Source organism: Xenopus laevis, chromosome 3S (assembly GCF_017654675.1).
Source record: "Xenopus laevis strain J_2021 chromosome 3S, Xenopus_laevis_v10.1, whole genome shotgun sequence".
NCBI classification, from domain to species: Eukaryota; Metazoa; Chordata; class Amphibia; order Anura; family Pipidae; genus Xenopus; species Xenopus laevis.
The window spans coordinates 70951322-70970660 of NC_054376.1; the positions used below are offsets into that span (position 1 = coordinate 70951322).

Below are 19339 nucleotides of genomic sequence, written 5' to 3' on the forward strand. Positions count from 1 at the left end.
TACTGTATCTTCATAAGTTAGAACCTTTGTAGTGAATGCTCCAATGTGGCAAAAGTTTTAAAAACTGTAGATCTATACTGTCCCATAAAAAACAAGACAGTTCTTTGGTATTAAAGGGGATCTGTCACCCTAAGAAATAATTTCAGATGCTTTTCAATCATGTTAGTTGACCACTATAAACTTCACATACTCTATATCTGTTAATTAAATGTTTCCTTGGAATTCAATCACAACAAGCAGGATGGTGCCATTATGTGGACACTGTTATTGAGGAAAGTTGTGAATCACCCCAAAATCTTGTGCATGTGCCTGAACAGAACATCTAATGCCCATGCCCAGTACTGTAATCAATTATAGAGTGTGAGGAGGGAGAAGGAATGTGAGGAGTGCAGTGACATCTAGGAAGTGCAGAGTGGAAAGTGAAAGTAATTGACTGTCCTGACTCTATGGCTCAGACATAGAGGCAGGGCAGGCAATATATGACATAACATGTATGGATGTTTTAATGAAAAAATTTGGGGCTTCATGTTGATTTTGCAAAGGACTTTCATTATACAGCTTTTTATGTGTGGGTGACAGGTCCGCTTTAAGCAATTTGACGATGATCTTCACATGACTTAAAAATAAAACTTGTTTGGGACACTGAAACACTAAATTACCTAATTTACTCTCTTTCCATGTGATGGTGCCTGAACTAAATCACATTTGAATTATTTAAACCAAGTATTTATTTGGCTCCATCACGTTCATTTATTCATTGTAACAAAACTTGAGGTGAAAGATATTCAAGAAAACATTTGGGGCATATATACTTCTTCTGGATGTTACATTTTTCACCAAGACAGAGGCGGTCTTGGGTTCCATCTTTTCCACCTCACCTTCAAATGACTGCCTGTAATAAAAAATACAATTGAGTGTTTTTTTTAGTTGAGTATCATTGTTAGGTACTCTTGAGATTGAGCAAAAGTTTAGATGTTCAGTATGAATATCAGCAGGTCTGATTATGTTAGTGGCGCCAAAGGTTCAGAATAGTGCATGTTTGATATGGCTGGACATATCTCATTATAAATGCTTCAAGCTGAATAGATGACAAATTATCCTAAATTTGTAATCAATAAAAAAAAATGTAGTCAGCATGGACTTCAATTGTACAGTAAAACTAAGATTGATTAACTTATGTATGTGATGTGAAAAATATGTACATTATGAACAGGCTCATTCACTGTTGCTGCAAATTATTTTGTCATTTTCTTTAGACTTGCTACCCACAGGAATCTGAACTGAAGATTGCTTGACTTTATTTTAAGAATATCTGTGGATAAACTGTTTATACTTCTTAAAATTCTTGGAACAGAACACCAATGGAGTTAAGATGTTGGCTGTTTTGGTGTTTAATTTTATTTGCTAAAAAAAACAAACTTGCAGCTAGACTCAGATCAATATTAAAAAGGGGTTCTCCACCCTAAAAAAAAACCCATAGGCCCAGGTCACTAAAGAGAGCCAGAAGTAATGTATCTGCCCACTCCTAGGCCCAGGACAATAAAGAGAACAAAAGGTCATGTTGCTGCCCTCTATGTAGCAATTCTGTCTATAGTATCCAGCAACCATACTACTTAAAGAGCTCCTTAGAGTACAGCCAAACATTTCAAGCAGTGCCATCCTATAACATAGACGTACAGAATTATAATATAATATTAGTGTTAGAAATGTGTCAGTATCTTTTAAATGTGTACTGCTATTGTTTATTCTGCCTATTATTTGCTAGTTGAAGTGATACTAACATTGAATATTTATCACTGGTATGTATCAGTTTCAAAATACTTTTCTAAAGAACTTCTTGGAAGCAGTCTGACTGTAACCAAGTAGGAGAGTGATTAAAAGTGAGACCCTGCTTTACAGAAGCCACAAACGAAAACACCAAGGATATAAATGAAACTTTCAAAGAGCTACTGTATGATAGTGATAAATATTAACAGATGTCAGGGTCACTTTAAACACAAAAGACCTGTCTGATACTTTAGCTCTGGAATATTGAATTTTGAAGAGTTCATAAAAAGTAGGCTGTGTGTTTGGCATTTAAAAAATAAGTTCTCAATAAGCATGGAGTTATCATGGCTTATGTTGGAACTTATCCAAAAGGCTCTTTGCTTTGCGCTTAGTAATTTACAGATGGGAAGAGGGGGCATAATCCAAAAGCACTTCTTAATCTTAATAAATTGTGTTAAAGTACTTCTTATAGCTAAGGATGGCTGAAAAATACTGATTTATGTGCATGAGTCATCAGTTGCAGTAGATGGAAGCTTCAGAAAGAGGAATTATGAAACAGCCACATGCTACTAAACTAAAAAATGTTGGCATATCAGAAGTTGTGAATTATGATATTCAGTGATACAAAGTATAAGTGCTACCTGTCTACCTAAGTGTTAACCATATAAGCACTACCCCCCTTCCTGTAACCTTACATCTCGTACAGGGCAAATCTGAGTCTGCTACCACCAGAAGACTCAATGCCAACCCCCTGTTTGAACAATTTAAAGTGCTACTAAGGCTTGTTTCATGGCAGAAACAGCACTTCCTTCCTTTTTGGCCTGGGAGCCATAACAGTTCTTTACTTTTACAGTTTTATAGACTTTCACCATGTTTTCTTAGCAGTGGCAACTTTTTGTTTTCTTTCTTGACCAATGCTATATAATGTAGGGCTGTCCAGGTGGAGACCTCATGGAATGCTCCTTCCCATAGTCATCATAGCCTTGTTTTAGGACATCCTGATTTAAATATAAATTGTCTTACACACTTAGGACATGTAAAATAAACTGTATCAATGTTTTCTATAGTCTTAGTTTTTTTTTTGTTTTTGCTGTAAACTGCACATTATTGCTATTACCCACTTTAAAAAGTGAAGGTGCATTATCAAATTTCATGAGAAAGTGAACAAAGAATACATCTACTTGTTTAATTTGTAAAGCAATGACATTGTGCCATATTCTGAACATTTGAAGGCCAGTCCAGAATCACAGTGTATAAGTTCCCTGTTATTTTATAGCTGCTTGAGTGACCTGGGAGGTATAGTTTTTAAAGGATTGCAAATGAGCAGTGGCTCGGGAACAGTCCAAGAGGTGTATTATTAATTAGGCGCTTGTTTGCATGCATAAAGACAAAATTAAAGGGCAAAGGTTACAAAACAAAATATGTTGTTAACACATTGGCTAATTTTAATGAATGTAGAATTCTTTGCAAAATGAAATTAAATAATTTTGTCTTGTGGAGTGTTTTTTGGAGTTTGTGAATATTTCTTCGAAAATATGCCCTGTAATGTCAGTTGAATATGATAAAGACTTCTCACATAAGAAATTCATTAATTTCTATCTGAATTCCACGACACAACTAAGGATAAATACACAAAATAAGATTTTTTGCCAGATTTCATCAGATCCAACTAATAAGGACAACCATGTTCATGGGGTTTTTGCAACTTTGGCAAAAACCATTCCTGGAAAATAATGCTTTCTTGTTTGGGTACGGTTACTATTTTTCTAGTATAGCTTAATCAAAACTTCCATGGACAAAATGTCACATTTTCAATAGCTTCACTTTTCCTTTTGTACAAGCATAATTTAACAGGTAATTTTAGAAATTTTAAGCAATTTTTCAAAGGCAAAGTTCATGTTCATTTTTATGATTGATGACTCTGGCATGTTGCCATAACAACTGTGGGTGTGGTTCAGCATATTCCAACTTGGCTTCAAGCTACAATATATGATTATATATGGAGTATAAACAGCAGTAATCTTTTTGTGTGCATTTTAACAAGGTTATAACTTGATATCTAACCTCATGGTTAACCCCTTTGACTGTTCTGTATTTGTAGTTGGACTAAATATAAATATGATGTTTGCCAGAAGGCAAAGATAAGACCTGTGAGTAGATTACAATAGAACCCTGAGTTTACATCCCTGGATTTTAAGACCCCCTGGAATTTGTGCTGGAATTTACATTTCTTTTTATTCCCAGTTTTTATGCTTTCGCAGAATGTATGCAATTTTGACTTGGACCCCTGGAAAACGTAACACCACGGTTCTACTATATTTGATATTAATCATTAAACATAAATCGTGGATAAATACTATTTTCCTTCTGTAGATAATCATGATATTTATGCATTAGATTTATCTAGAGATACAGTAGTTGAGTGTAGCTACAGTTGTGCTACTCAAACTAACTAAATGATTAAATAAAATGTGTTTCTTATGTAATCAATTGTTTTTTTTAGATACACTGGCCAAGTACAGACCAGCAAGTTGAGGACTGCAGTAGAAAAGGAAGAGACCAGGTAACATTATTGCCCAGAAATTCTGCATATTGCATGGTTTTCACAGAAAAACTGTCTATATTAATGCTAAAAGATTTAAGTATATCCACTGTTGATAGTGATAGTATTAGGATTTCTGTGACACAAAAAGACTTAAAACGCCTTTCCAACTTTCATTGTTGTAAATCTGAGTCGTTTTTGAAAAAATGAACAGAATATAACAGTAATAAGAGCCTGTGTTGGAAGGTTTGCATCCTGCCATTGTCTAATTTGTTCACATGGTTTACTGAGGAGACTTTAGCTGTAGTTCAACTAAAACGCTCAGAACAATTTTGCAGCCTTTCTGGGGGGAATGTTCCTGTATTGTTTAATGAATAAGCATTTGTTTGTGCCCCTAGCAAAATAGCCTTGTAGCTTACTAGCAAATTTGAAATGCAGTTGTATGAGCTGAAAGCATATATCATGGAAATAATGTACATGTTTGTCATTTTAATCAGTTGGGGTGCAGTGTTGCACAGCAGCCATAGTTACTTGTGTACTGTATTACTGCTCACCCATCAGACTACATTTTGACTAGGCACCAAATTTCTAGGGTTTATTATATTATTATGACTGACATTTATGGGCAATTAGTCTTACCTTAATGTTATATGGTATAGCCCTACTGTAAGCTGGGGAAAAGATCATGTACACCATCCGGGGTTCCCCTAGAAAACAGAATAGCCATGTTAGACTTATTTTGACCTACAGTATGAAGGTGGAGGGTTGCTGCCAGAGGAAAGGGGGTCTTGGTGAATAATATAGGTGTCTGAATTAAGTGTTTAAGTTGAGGAGGATGAACATCATGAATGGGAACTAACACAAGTAAGGGCTAGCTTCCATGTAATTAAAGTAATCATTAGCTTGTTTAGCCAATATCGGTCTCAAAGCTTTTATAATCATGTTTGTATAACTATGCTTGCTTCACAGAGTGAATGCGCCAATTTTGTACGTGTTCTTCATCACTATAATAGAACCCATCTTTTGGCATGTGGAACTGGTGCATTTGACCCAGTATGTGCATTTATAAGAGCTGGACTCCGTTCGCAGGTGTGTACCTTTTTTTTATAAGCAGGCAATATTTACTTTTTGCATGATGCTGTTTTTATAAAATTTAAAAATTGATACAAATATTCTTTTTAAATTATAAAGCTTGTAATAGAATATCAGACAAAGTAATATGCAACAGTTATCAGAAGTAATGGCTTATTATAATATAAACTATACATTTCTTACATTTTTCCTTTAACAACTCCTGATCCTGTCCATTAACATATTCTATATCTCACACCACTTCTCCTTTTAGATTGTAATCTTGTTTGGATTGGGCCCTTTTCTCTTTACCATTTGTATTGGTGTATTTTGTATGTTCATTGTATACATCAATTTATTGTACAGCACTGTAGAATATGCTGGTACTTCAGGGGTAATAGTTGTAGGAGAGCCCTGTACTTAAGGCTGGCTTCTGGCATGTTAGGTACAGAATTTGCAACCTGCACAGTCTGCATAATTCAGACCTTGCTCATCATGTGCCTTACATTCAGGCAGGTCTGCTATGTTGTCGATTTTATCTTTTTTTAATGAGGACTTGCCTCAGTGGCTCATATATATACATAAGTATGTTTAGATCCACAAATATGTAAACATTCTCAAAGAAGAAGTATCTTTGTGTTCGATATTTAACCTTAGCTATTTACCAAATTCCAAAATGCCCTCAGTAAATCAAAATAAAACAGGATTGCATTGTGGTAAAAGCAAACCACATAGTTTATAAACATACCACAGATCTATGCTCCTTCTTTTACCCAGTGTGTGCTTGGATAGGAATATGATAGTTCAACTGGAACCTGCCATCATTTCCATATACTTGAAAACATTTTGATTTGTGAGCAGATCATGTTTAAAACCTGCTGTTTTGAAGTGGTCTTCCTTTTGCTTAGTTTATTCCTCTTTTACGCCAATGGTGTTTTAAGTACCAGCTTGTACAAACACAAGCCTCACTGAATAGCTTCTAAAACCTTTTTGATCACTTATTTTCTCATTTATTCCTCACTTTTTGTTAAAGGTAAACAGAACATTTGTGTCACTCTATGTTTACAAAGCTCAATAAACCAGATTTTGAGTGCAAGCACCCCTAGGCCACACAGTCCTAGCGGCCGACCATGCGTTCCTAGCACCCACCGCCCGCACACCGCCCCCCTCCACGAGCTTATGACTGGGACATGTAGACTAATGTTCTGCTGTAGATCAACCATATAAACGATTTAAACATTTCAGATAATATACTATTTTAAGCACCAATGTGTCTTCATTCTTAACCAGGTCTCCAATATCAGAGTTGTAACCAAGGCTAGAGAATGGCAGGAGCCAATTAAATATTTGCCAACTACTGGTATAGAGTAATAAAAAAAATTGTGAATTCCACCCTTCACCAGCTGCAAATTTTTCATGAAACTGCTGCAAAAATCAGCCGAAAAAAAAAACCCGTTGACTTTAATGAATTTGGGCAAAAAGTCACTGAGACAAAAAAGTCACCAATACACAAAAGTCATCACAAGAAAAACACCCATTAAGTTTAATGCATTTGGAGTGACAGATCAAAACAAGGTTTTTATTTTTGGGTCTAGGGGCCGCAGACAGTTAGTCAGAGGACCCTGAAATACTGAATTCAAGCAACAGTGTACTGAAATGTACACAATGAAGCATGGTGGCGCAAGCATCATGATATTGGGATGTTTTCCATACTATGGTGTTGGGCCTATTTATTGCATACCAAGGATCAGTTTCAATACATCAAAATACTTGGAGATCATGTTGCTTTATACTGAAGAAGAAATGCCCTGGGTGAAGTGGGTGTTTCAACAAGACAGCAACCCCAAACACACCAGTAAACAATAAACATCTTGGTTCCAGACCAACAAGATTGACGTTATGGAGTGGCCAGCCCAATCCCCACACCTTAATCCAATAGAAAACTTGTGGGGTGACATCAAAAATGCAGTTTCTGAGGCAAAACCAAGAAGAATTGTGGAATGTAACAGATGCCAGAAGTTGGTCGACTCCATGCAACACAGATGTGCAGTAGTTCTTAGAAACACTGCTTATATAACTAAATATTAGTTCAGTGATTAAAAAAAGAAAGTGGCTGAATGATTGTTACTCTACAAATTCACTAAAGTGCAAATCTTACAGAATGTTTTCTTCACCAGCTTAGACATGGAGAACTGATAAAATGAAGCTACATTCTCCTCAATCTTATGTCAGTGACATCATATCCTGTATCCCGAAAAGTTATTTTGATAAACGCTGGCATTTTTTCATATTTTAAAGCGGAATTGTCTTTAAATGTTAACTATTACACATTTTTGTTTTAACCTTTTTTTAAGAAACCATTTAGACTCAGGTCTAAGGCATTAGAGCAGTGATCCCCAACCAGTATCTCATGAGCAACATGTTGCTCTCCAACCCCTTGAATGTTGCTCTCAGTGGCCTCAAAGCAGGTGCTTATCTTTGAATTCCTGGCTTGGAGGCAAGTTTTGGCTGCATAAAAACCAGATGCACTGCCAAACAGAGCCTAAATGCAGGTTGACACCCCACATAGGGGCTACTAAACAGCCAATCACAGCTCTTTTTTGGCACCCCAGGAACATTTTTCATGCTAGTGTTGCTCCCCAACTCCTTTTACTTCTTTCTGAATGTTGCTCACGGGTTCAAAAGGTTGGGGATCCCTGCATTAGAGGAGTCTTTGTAAATTTGCCCCATAACATGAAGGTGACCATACAGAACAATAGTTCAACCATATTGCCTAGTGTAATGCCAGCTTTAGATGTTCATGATTAGCAGAACCTCTAAAAAGGGGCCGGTTTTTGTACCCCTATTACTATAGACAGAGTTAATATATTGTGATTTCAGAAATTTGAAATGAAATATAAATAGAACCCAATATAAGATAAAAGCACAAATGCCAATATACAAGTTGCAAAAACATTAAACTATGTTCAGCTTTGAATGCACGTAAAGAAATTCATTAGGTATTTTTTTTTCCATTTATAAATACAGTATGAGGAATAGTAACATTCAAGGCCATTACCCTTAAAAGTCCTCAACAACATTGCTTGACTGTCAGAATACATCAATTCATGCTTCATAAACTGTTTCTAACCTTTACCTCCTTCCAATCTGTTGCTTTTGTCTCTGCAACTCCCTGACACATCCTATAGTTTGGTGGCCCTTCTTCCAAATTTCCCTGTGTACTGTAACACCTACAGTATCTGTTTCAGGGTGCCTGGCTGACATGCTGTGCATTCTCAACAGTCATCATACCACAGTGAACATTTTTTTAGCAACCTTACACTACAACACTACAACTGTTTTTAACTTTTTAAAATGTGATCTCTTTCAAGCAAGCAGAGAGGGAAAAATGGAAAAAAAATGGAAAAATCAGGCGATGGCGCCCTCATACGCTAATTTATTCATGTACCAATTTGAGAAACAACATATATTATCTAAATATGGTGAGAATATTATGATGTACAAACGGTTCATCGATGACATTATACTAATTTGGAAGGGTGACAAGTGCAGCTTTGATCAAATGGTGAATGAAATAAACATAACCTCGCAACATATCAAATTTACAGCTAATTGTGGGAGCCAACTACAATTTTTGGATTTGCATTTAAATCTTTTGGGTGACACAATTGAATATTCTCTTTTCCGTAAACCCACAGACCGCAACACTCTTCTTCATGCCACAAGTTGTCATGTACCATCTCTGAAGCGCTCCTTACCAGTGTCTCAATTTTGTAGAGTATTAAGGAATAATTCGAATCCAGTTACATGTGAATTACAATTGACACAAATGAGGGAGCGTTTCAGAGAACGTGGTTATGACAACAAGGTACTGGATAATGCACTTCGAAGAGCTAGGTTTAAGTTGTCGGAATCACATAAAGACATTAATGATAAAAAAAGCTCATTGATTTTATCCACATGTTTTAATAATTTTTCATTTCCCATTAAGCATGCAGTGAAAAGTAACTGGAAAATCATTACAGCTGATGAATCAATGGGACGTCTCTGTCCTAAACCGCCGATGTTGGGTTTTCGACGGGGTCGAAACCTCCGGGATCTGTTAGTTTTAAATGACCCAGTACATTGCTATAGTGTTAAACAGACCACTGCTATGTGGTTATCTACCCAAAAACCAGGATGTTTTAAGTGTCCCACATGTCTATCTTGTAGATCCATGTTACCAGCGACTAGCTTTGTGCACCCTCATACTGGACATAGATACCAGATACGTCACCACATTACATGCACTACCACCAGGGCCGCCATCAGGGGGGTACAGGGGGTACACCTGTACCGGGCCCGGGGCTAAAGGGGGGCCCGGCTGTGCTGAAGACCCGAAGTCGCGCCGAAAATTGGATGTGGAGGAGAAGTGCAAAGTTAGGGATTATCTGCAAGTTCCACTATCAGTAAACTCAATTTCAAGCTGTGACACAATGCACAACTGAAGTTTTCATCAGCAGTATGAAATTTGCAGACGATCCCTAACTCTGCAATCTCGCCCTGCCCCAGTGCTTTTCAGCCAATGACAGCGTCTCCCTTCCTTATGTCCCGCCCCTGTAAGCACACGGTTCCTCTTTGGGCTCTTTTCTTTATGACACAGAGAGAGTTGAGTGGCAGCATCCTGGAGCTTGCAGAGAAACAGAACATGAGGGAGACAAAGCAGTTATGTGTATGGTGTGCTTAATATTTGCCTAACTATGACTCTTTGTAGTGTGATATATTTAACTACCACAGACCCTGTGTACAGAGTTTGCCTAGTGCTGGTATCAGTAGAAACCTGGATCCTGTTATATACAGTGTGTGCAATGCCCACTTATACAATGATTTTTTTGTAGGGGGGCCCTGGCACTGATAGTTTTTTTTTAACTTATGGGGGGGCCCTGACCACCAATGTTTTTTTAGAAAAACATTTACGGGGCCCCTGGTGCCAATAGTTTTTTTTTTTTAACTTATGGGGGGGTCCTGACCACCAATGCTTTTTTATAAAACATTTATGGGGGCCCCTGGTGCAAATAGTTTTTTTTTTAACTTATAGGGGGGCCTGACCACCAATGCTTTTTTAAAAAACATTTATGGGGCCCCTGGTGCCAATAGTTTTTTTTTATACTTATCGGGGGGGGGGCTGACCACCAATGCTTTTTTAAAAAACATTTATGGGGCCCCTGGTGCCAGTAGTTTTTTTTTTAACTTATGGGGGGGCCCTGACCACTAATGTTTTTTTAAAAAACTTTTATGTGGGACCCCTGTCGCCAATTTTTTTTGTTTTTTAAATTATAAGGGGGCCCTGACCACCAATGGCTTTTTTTTTGTGAGTGGGGGGTTTACCATTTTAAGCAGTTGTGTCTTTGTGGACATTTTACTGTGGTGTGGGCGGGATCTGCGGTGGGCCTTGGGGGTGGGCGGGGACCGGGGGCCCAGCAAATTTTGCTGTACGGGGCCCCGTGATTTCTGATGGCAGCCCTGACTACCACACATGTGATATATCTGATCACATGTCCATGTGGACTGTCATATGTTGGCAAAACAGACCAAATGCTACGGCTCCGAATGGATGCCCATAGGTCGGCGATCAAAGTGGCGTTTCGCGACCAAACTACCACCAAACCGGTGGCAAAGCACTTCTTGGAGGTTGGGCATCGACTGCCGACTTTCAAATTTACAGCCATTGATCATGTTCCTTTACCTAAACGTGGAGGGGATCGCTCTCGACTTTTACTCCAGCGTGAAACATATTGGATAAAAACATTGGATACAATATCTCCAAAGGGTCTAAATGAATACTGCTCCTATAGCTGTTTCCTTCCAAAACGATAAAATATTTTTTTAAGTAACATATTTATGTGTTCTAGTGGTTTTTTAAACCATTTACCCCCTATCCATTTACCTTATACATCCAAAGGGTTAAATTTGTTTAACAGGAAGTGTGATGTCACCATGAGGGCGGGAATTTTAAATCTTTATAAATGTTGTATTTGTTTTGTGTTTGTTATACGAGTATATGCATCTTGACAATGGTCCTAGACCGTGGACCGAAACGTTGATGCTCTTTTCCTATGATGTATAATAAAAATCATTGATAATAATCGGAGTGCGTGTCGCAACATTTGGATTTACATGACAGAGGCAAGGTCGGTACCTGTGTCAGCCCTTACCAGCTAACCAACAACCCCCCTTCCTCCAGGCCCCCTTTTATAAAATACAACAAATCATTTTGGATGAAAAGGCCGCAGAACAATTTTATTATAACAAGTAGTATTGTAGTGCAAAACACACTACTATAAATGATACCATATCATTAACATAGCATACAATAACAATCGTATTTGTATAACAAACAGTAAACCTGAATACCTACGTACTGTAGTAGAACTATATAACTGCACAACGCAACAGCGCTGCCAGCTGCCATAGTAGCCTGTAACCCATCTGCTACCCAACCAAATGCTATTCGTGTGGTGTTTTGTTACCCCTGAGGTGACAGGCCTTCCAGCTACCCATTAACCCTGCAACTCCCGTATTCACACACCTATTGGTTCCTGGACTCCATGATCCCGCCGTATCCTTATCCCATCAAATATCTATAGGGGAGGGTGGGTGGGAGTCTTTCTTTGCTGCTACAAAATGGAGTGGGGGGGCGGCAACCTCAGTCCCCCCCTTTTATCCTGCCCTACGTCACTTTTGCCCGCTCCTTTTGCTACCCAATCCCCTACAAACAACTAGGAGGGGCTTCTCCACCTCCAGCTCTGTCATGCCCCTGCTTCCCTAGGCTGTGCCCTGTGTCATTGGGTTACTTGACAGAGGCAAGGTCGGTACCTGTGTCAGCCCTTACCAGCTAACCAACAACCCCCCTTCCTCCAGGCCCCCTTTTATAAAATACAACAAATCATTTTGGATGAAAAGGCCGCAGAACAATTTTATTATAACAAGTAGTATTGTAGTGCAAAACACACTACTATAAATGATACCATATCATTAACATAGCATACAATAACAATCGTATTTGTATAACAAACAGTAAACCTGAATACCTACGTACTGTAGTAGAACTATATAACTGCACAACGCAACAGCGCTGCCAGCTGCCATAGTAGCCTGTAACCCATCTGCTACCCAACCAAATGCTATTCGTGTGGTGTTTTGTTACCCCTGAGGTGACAGGCCTTCCAGCTACCCATTAACCCTGCAACTCCCGTATTCACACACCTATTGGTTCCTGGACTCCATGATCCCGCCACCCGCGCGTGCACTTGACACCTTAAGAGCACCGCGCACCGCCAAACAAAACTCCAGGGCCCTTTCAATCCCTTCTGCGATGGCGAAAGTAAAGAGAGCCATACCAATATCGGAGAGGTGTACCCCATCTGTGGAAAAACAACCCTTCGTTTTGTCCTCTAACCCCCTATGCCTGACAACTATGCCACCTGACTTACGTATAAAGATGGAGAGTAATTTATTCACCTTCCCCCTGCTCCTTTCTATGGCTTGTATGTCCCGTGCAAACCTCCATACCAACCGGGGGGTTATCTCTGACCACACCAATATGATGCCGGGGAACAGTGACCGAATTCTATCAACATCCTGCTTCATCATGATGACTAGATCCCTTTGTGCTACCAAGCCCAGGTCATTCCCCCCAACGTGTATAACCAGTATATCCGGACGATGTTCCACCTTGGCCAACCTGACTAGGGCAGGCCATACTCCTGACCATTGAAGACCAGGAAAACCAAACCATTTGACTGCTATACGGTCCTCCGGAAAGCCCAGCTGTAATGCGTTTCCCTTTAGAACTGCAGCTCTCCTTCTGGCCCGACTTATGAATGAATGTCCCAACAACCATACCATGGTTTTGCCACCTGAAAACACAACAAAATAACCATGAGTGACATGAACAGAAAAACAACAAAAAAATTTTTTTTTTTTTTTTATAGTGTCCTGAGTCTTCGTGTTCTGTGTAAAACCATGTAGAGCCTCCTAGACCAGTAAGCCTGGCCGTATATAGCTGAGGAAGCGTTTGGACTCCCATCTCCCAATTTTCATGACCATCCGCTCTCCTAAACCGAGACCGGCTGCTTCAGTTGCTGCCCCTATGCGAAATGAATGTGTCCCAAACTCTTTTGGGTTAACTCCAACACTTTCTAAAGATTTTTTTAAGATGTTATTAAACTGAAAACGAGTCAATGGCATCCCATTCTCATGCTGCAGAAAAACTTTGCCACACACACCTCGTAAATGTAAAAAACGACTTACACAGCCAACTGGGCAGGTTGCCCCACCATCAACTTTGAACAACACAATATCCTTCCCTTTTCCCAATGAATCCGTTTTGGACTGTCGCAAACGGATTGTGATTTTATCTTGAAACACTTGTACATCTTGGAGCAACAAGCCACCCTGGGAGGATTTGCTTTTACTGACTAACTCGCCTACCCGGAAGGCTCCGAAGAATGCCAGTGCAAAAGCTGCCCTAAACAATTGCACCTCATAACCTGAATAACAGCATTGATCCAAGACTCCTTGGAGCCGTGTCAGCAGTTGAAATGATATGGGCCGTCGCGTATCTTTGGAGCGTTTACTTTTTCTAACCCCTTTTAGCGCTTGCCTGATGATGAACTCTTTTGTCAGGTCCTCTTCGCCTCGCAGTTTGAACTGGAACGCCAGTCCTGCCATGCGCTTATCGATAAAAGCTGCTGACTTACCCTGCTCTGTGAGCCAGACCACATACCAAATGAGACCAGCGCGCCTATCCTCCCTGTTAGTAAAACCGCCAGCCCAGCCAGTCAGTTGATTCCATTCCTCCCACGCCTTACCATAAGCAGTCCATGTTGCCTTGGCTAAGGAAGCCTTTACAAGCTCCAGCAGTCTACGCTCGCCAGCTGCCAAAGCTGCTGTGGAAATTGGCATGGCTGTGGTGCTGCTTCCGGCGCTGCCTCCCGAAAACGCTCCCACTGAAAGCGAGACAGTGCATCAGCGATGACATTCTTTGTGCCTGGTATGTGCACTGCTCTACAATGTACATTTAACTGAAGGCACCGGAGGACCAGTGTCCGTAATAATCGCAGAACTGGGGGTGATGATGCGGACCAACTATTGATGGCCTGAACTACTGTCATATTATCCGAATGAAAAACGATCCTACAGTCTCTTAGTATGTTAGCCCACACGTACATAGCCACTACAATTGGGAACAGTTCCAAAAACGCTATATTGGAGCCTAGTTCAGACTCCCTCCACTCACATGGCCATGGCGCGGCGCACCATTGTCCCGCCAGGTAAGCTCCAAAACCAAAACCCCCTGCTGCGTCCGTAAAAAGTTGCATGTCCTGTGCTGACTTCTCCTTGGCCTGAAAAAGTACTGTCCCATTAAAATCTCTAAGGAAGTGTCCCCATACTGCTAGGTCTGCCTTAACCTCCTTATTAACATGTATATGATGGTGTGGGGCCCGAGCCCCAGCTGTAGCTAAGGACAACCTCCTACAGAAAACTCTGCCCACTGGAATAATCCTGCAGGCGAAGTTTAATTTACCAAGCAGTGATTGAATCTGCCTCAAAGTAGCCCTATTTGCCCGTTTCATCAACTCCACTGCCTGTTGTAGTTCAATAACTTTGTTAGTTGGGAGCCGGCATTCCCCTGCTACCGAATCAATTTGAATTCCCAGGAACTGAATGGATGTAGTGGGTCCCTCTGTCTTATCCCTAGCTAGGGGTACCCCAAATGCCGCTGTTATGTCCTGCAATGTCTGCAATAGGTGAGAGCACATATCACTGCTGGTTGGGCCGATGCATAGAAAGTCATCTAAATAATGCACAACGGAGTTACAGCTTGCCGTGGACTTGACAACCCACTCCAGAAAAGAACTAAACATTTCAAAATAGGCACAGGAGATAGAGCATCCCATTGGCAGGCATAGATCTACGAAAAAGGCCCCATCAAGCCAACAACCCAGTAAGTGGTGACAATCCGGGTGTATAGGTAGCAATCGGAAAGCCGACTCAATGTCGGCTTTTGCCATAAGGGCTCCCCATCCTGCTCTCTGTACCAATTTGACTGCTTGATCGAATGATGTGTATGACACAGAGCTTAGGTCTTTGTCAATGTCATCATTAACCGAGCTACCCTTGGGATGTGACAAATGATGAATCAGCCGGAATTTACCCGGCTCCTTTTTTGGTACCACACCCAAGGGTGAAATTCTCAAGTTGTGCAGGGGCAGGCTAGTAAAGGGGCCCGCCATCCTGCCCAACTCAATTTCTTTAAACAATTTTTGGTGGATTATCTCTGGAAATTGTTCTGCGGACTTGAGATTCCGCGGGGCCCCCGAGACCTCTCTGTCCTTGAATGGTATCCTGAATCCCTCCCGAAAACCCTGTTCTATGGCCTCTGCGTCCCCTCTCTTACCGTATCGGTTTAGCCAAGGCAGCATCGCGTCTAACTTCACTGGTGTCTTGCCCTTTGGTAGCCTCAACCTGCTTTCCTGATGCCTTTCCCCGCTTGAAACACCTGCTATACGAGTGTGAGCCCCCACAACCGGAGCACTCATGCTTGAACCTGCATGAATTCCCCCACTTGCATTGGCTATCATTAAACTGCCAGCAGTATCCAAATTTGATCGGGGCCGAGGTGCCAGCTTGCTGTGCCCCGGCCCCCCTCTGAAAGGGAGATGATTTTTGTGCCATCATAAGTTTGAGCCAGAGGGTAATGTCCATCTGGTCCCATCTCATGGTTGGGTTGGCCGCTAGCCTTTGGCGAAATTGTTCGTCGTAGCGCCACCATGCCAACCCACCATAAACCCGGAAAGCCTCCCAGATACCATCTACGTAACAAAAGAGAGCCGAGCATTTTTCAGGAGCTTTTTCCCCGATAATGCTGGCTAGGATACAAAAGGCTCGGAGCCAGTTACCAAATGTTTTGGGGAGCTTTCTATATCTTTTTTGTTTCTCTTCTTCTTCTTTTTTACTATCTTTTTTGTCATCCTCTTTTAGCTCGATAATCTCCTCCAGTGGAAGGAGGGAGAAAATCTCTACAAACTCTCCTTTCCATATCTTTTCCTTGACCTCTGCCTTAATATGCACCCCCAGTGGGCCTGCGAACGATAAGTATGCATTCTGCCGGGCTGTGTCGGGGATCCCGTTTGCTATGGCATCTCTTTCCGAATCTCTCTCTTTTGTACCTTCCTCTGTCTCATTCAATGCCACAACTGACCCCTTTTCTGGTATCCCTGTGGCTACCTTATCTATTGTCTTTGTACCGACCTCCACCCCTGCCTGACCCATGGTTGGACCGGCTGACTCTTCCCTTGTGTGCAGTGGTGCCCATGCCCTAGCTGGCCCGCCTGAGCTTCCCTTTTCCCAGCTTGACAAAATCTGCTTAATGCTGTTCAATAGTGACTCAGTACCCTGACTGTGTGACTTGTGCGGTACACTTTGCTCACCTCCAGGCCCACTGGCCGTGGCTGCGCCCTGGGCCGTCAAGCTGCTCGACATCCTGTTGCTCTTGGGGGGAGGTTGCTTTGGAATTGTGCCCGGTGGAACTCTGTCATGGCTGGTGGACCGCCTCCTCCTTGTCCCATCCTTGGACGTAACGCTCCTTGCTTGCGATGCTTCCCTTTCCGACATTCTTGGGCTGTTCCTGCGAGAAAAATGACAGCAAGAGTGCCCCTCCCTGTGCGAATAACTCCTAGATGGAGACCTACTACTGCGTTCCCACCTACTGACTCGAGCTTCCTGCGAATAAGCATGAGCCGTGACGTCCCTCCTGCTGCTCCTGACAGAGCTATGGCTATGCTCCCGCCGTACTCTCCTGCTATTATCCCTGCTTCTTGAACGGCTTCTATTACGGGGAGCCGGTGACCTTTCCATTGTGGGGGTGATGGGATCCCTGCCTTGTCTGGTCCCCCTTACAGTGCTTCTACTTGCGGAAGTTGGTTCCTGACGCCAACCTCGCCTCCCTGTTGGTGTGTCTACCCTACGTTCTCCTGACTCCCGGTGGTGTATCTGAGCTGTGCTTACTCTGCCACCCTGTGCCTGGCCAGCCGTTGACATGTATGCCGGCCTCCCTGGCCTGGTAAAATCAGTGTTCCTGACTGGTGGGGAAGTCCTTGGCCGAACACGGCTTAGCCGACGCCTCGCTGAAGTGCTAGGGCTGGGAGTGGAACAGGTCAGTGAGGGGGTAGAATGTGTGGGGGAACATGGAATGGACTGTACCCCTCGTTCTGCCTCCATGAGAACTGGTTCTCTGGGGCTGCTGTGTATATCAGCTGTGGTTGCTCCTGGAAGAGGGGAGGGGGAAAGCTCTCCATGCTGGTCATCCCGCACTGCTGCTGCTGCAGCCGTTTTTTGAGCGTGCTTTTCCCCCCTCCTCCCACCTGCCCTGTGTTGGGGGCTGTCCCATCCTTCTACAATTCCTGGGCCCGTGATTACTTGTGAATGAGGGGAGGAGGAGAGCCCTACTCTTTGCTCTGCCCTTGCAGCTGCTGTTTGCGGAGCGGGCTCCTTCCCCCTCCCCCCTCCCTCCACCGCAGAAGGGGCATGCTGCGAGAGGGCGCATACTCGCTTGATTGATGGGCCCGTACTTGTGCCTGGAGGAGAGGAGGGGGAGACAGCCCTTTGCCTGTCCTCCGTAACTGATGCAGACGCTGCTGCCGGAGGAGCAGGCTTTCTACCCCTCCTTCCTCTCACTGCTGCCTGCGTCACGTGGTCTGCCGGCTTATTTACTTGCCTGCTTCCTGGGCCCCTGCGACGCGTGTTAGCTGCCGTTGGCGTACTCCTGGCAGCAGTCACAGTGGATCGGATCGTCTGTCCCCCCTTGTGTGGGCTTGCACTGATCCTCCTGGCTCGACTCCTCAATCCTCCAGTGGCCGGTGAGCTTAGCCGTGCTGGGGGTCTTGTGCGACGGGTTGGGCGGGTGGCTGGGGGTGCGGTTTCACCTCTCCCCAGAAGATCGTTCAGCTGTTGCTGTAGCCATCCTGGATCCTGCTGAGAAGCTGCGTCTCGGAATCTCCTGACCAGATCAGCCAGCTCCTGGTTCCCCTCCATGGTAAGCAGAATCTTTCTTTGCAGTCTTTCTTTGCTGCTACAAAATGGAGTGGGGGGGCGGCAACCTCAGTCCCCCCCTTTTATCCTGCCCTACGTCACTTTTGCCCGCTCCTTTTGCTACCCAATCCCCTACAAACAACTAGGAGGGGCTTCTCCACCTCCAGCTCTGTCATGCCCCTGCTTCCCTAGGCTGTGCCCTGTGTCATTGGGTTACTCTACTTCAACATTGACACGGCACCCGGCAATTGCTATAACCAGATGAGCGAGTGCGGACGCCAGGGACAGAGTATATATATATATATATATATATATATATATATATATATATATATATATATATATATATATATATATATATACCTAATAATTAAGAGTAGTTTAATTCAATTAATTAAAATAGTGTTGTTGTTTTTTAACCAGTATAAAGGTGGCATATTTTTGAAACAACAGTTTTATTAAATACACTATGCACTGGTACACTGGTACATGATAAAATGCACAGTCCTTTGTAGGTTCATAAAAGCTGTATTAAATTCAAACAAAGCAAAAGTAGCTTGAACATTATCCTGAAGAATTTGATGATATTGGATTGAATTCATCCGACCCTCAACTTTAACAAGGGCCCCAGTCCCTGAACTAGCCACACAGCCCCACAGCATGATGGAACCTCTACCAAATTTGACAGTAGGTAGCAGGTGTTTATCTTGGAATGTGGTGTTCTTCTTGCAAAGCGCTTTTTGTTAAGACCAAATAACAACTTTTGTCTCATTAGTCCAAAGCACTTTGTTCCAAAATGCCTGTGGCTTGTCTAAATAAGCTTTTGCATGCAACAAGCCACTTTATTTGTGGCATGAGTGCAGAAAGGGCTTCTTTCTCATCACC

The 19339-nt window shown here is 42.3% G+C and overlaps 2 protein-coding genes across 6 annotated transcripts in view; one reads left to right on the top strand and one right to left on the bottom strand.

Annotated features, from left to right (window-relative positions):
- The window catches only part of sema3e.S (semaphorin 3E S homeolog), an 81231-nt gene that overhangs the window by 35699 nt on the left and 26193 nt on the right, over positions 1-19339 (top strand). The window contains exons 3-4 of one of the 2 annotated variants that reach the window (XM_018255747.2): positions 4271-4330; positions 5279-5398. In XM_018255747.2, the coding sequence (XP_018111236.1) occupies positions 4271-4330; positions 5279-5398 (180 nt within the window). Of the gene's footprint in view, positions 1-4270; positions 4331-5278; positions 5399-18370; positions 18459-19339 lie in introns of those variants that run through there. The other variant, XM_041588474.1, reaches the window with a different exon arrangement.
- LOC121402182 (serine/arginine repetitive matrix protein 2-like) lies at positions 11632-18672 on the bottom strand. 4 transcript variants are annotated; one of them, XM_041588472.1, is made up of 4 exons: positions 16855-18672; positions 14233-14370; positions 12602-13278; positions 11632-11924 (listed from the first exon to the last, which is right to left on the bottom strand). In XM_041588472.1, the coding sequence occupies exons 1-3, from the start codon at positions 18455-18457 to the stop codon at positions 12626-12628; spliced, it is 2394 nt and encodes a 797-aa protein (XP_041444406.1). In that variant the 5' UTR covers positions 18458-18672; the 3' UTR covers positions 11632-11924; positions 12602-12625. The 4 variants fall into 4 exon arrangements, with proteins under 4 accessions (XP_041444406.1, XP_041444405.1, XP_041444407.1 ...); XM_041588471.1 differs by having other exon boundaries at positions 11632-13278; XM_041588473.1 differs by lacking the exon at positions 14233-14370 and having other exon boundaries at positions 11632-13278.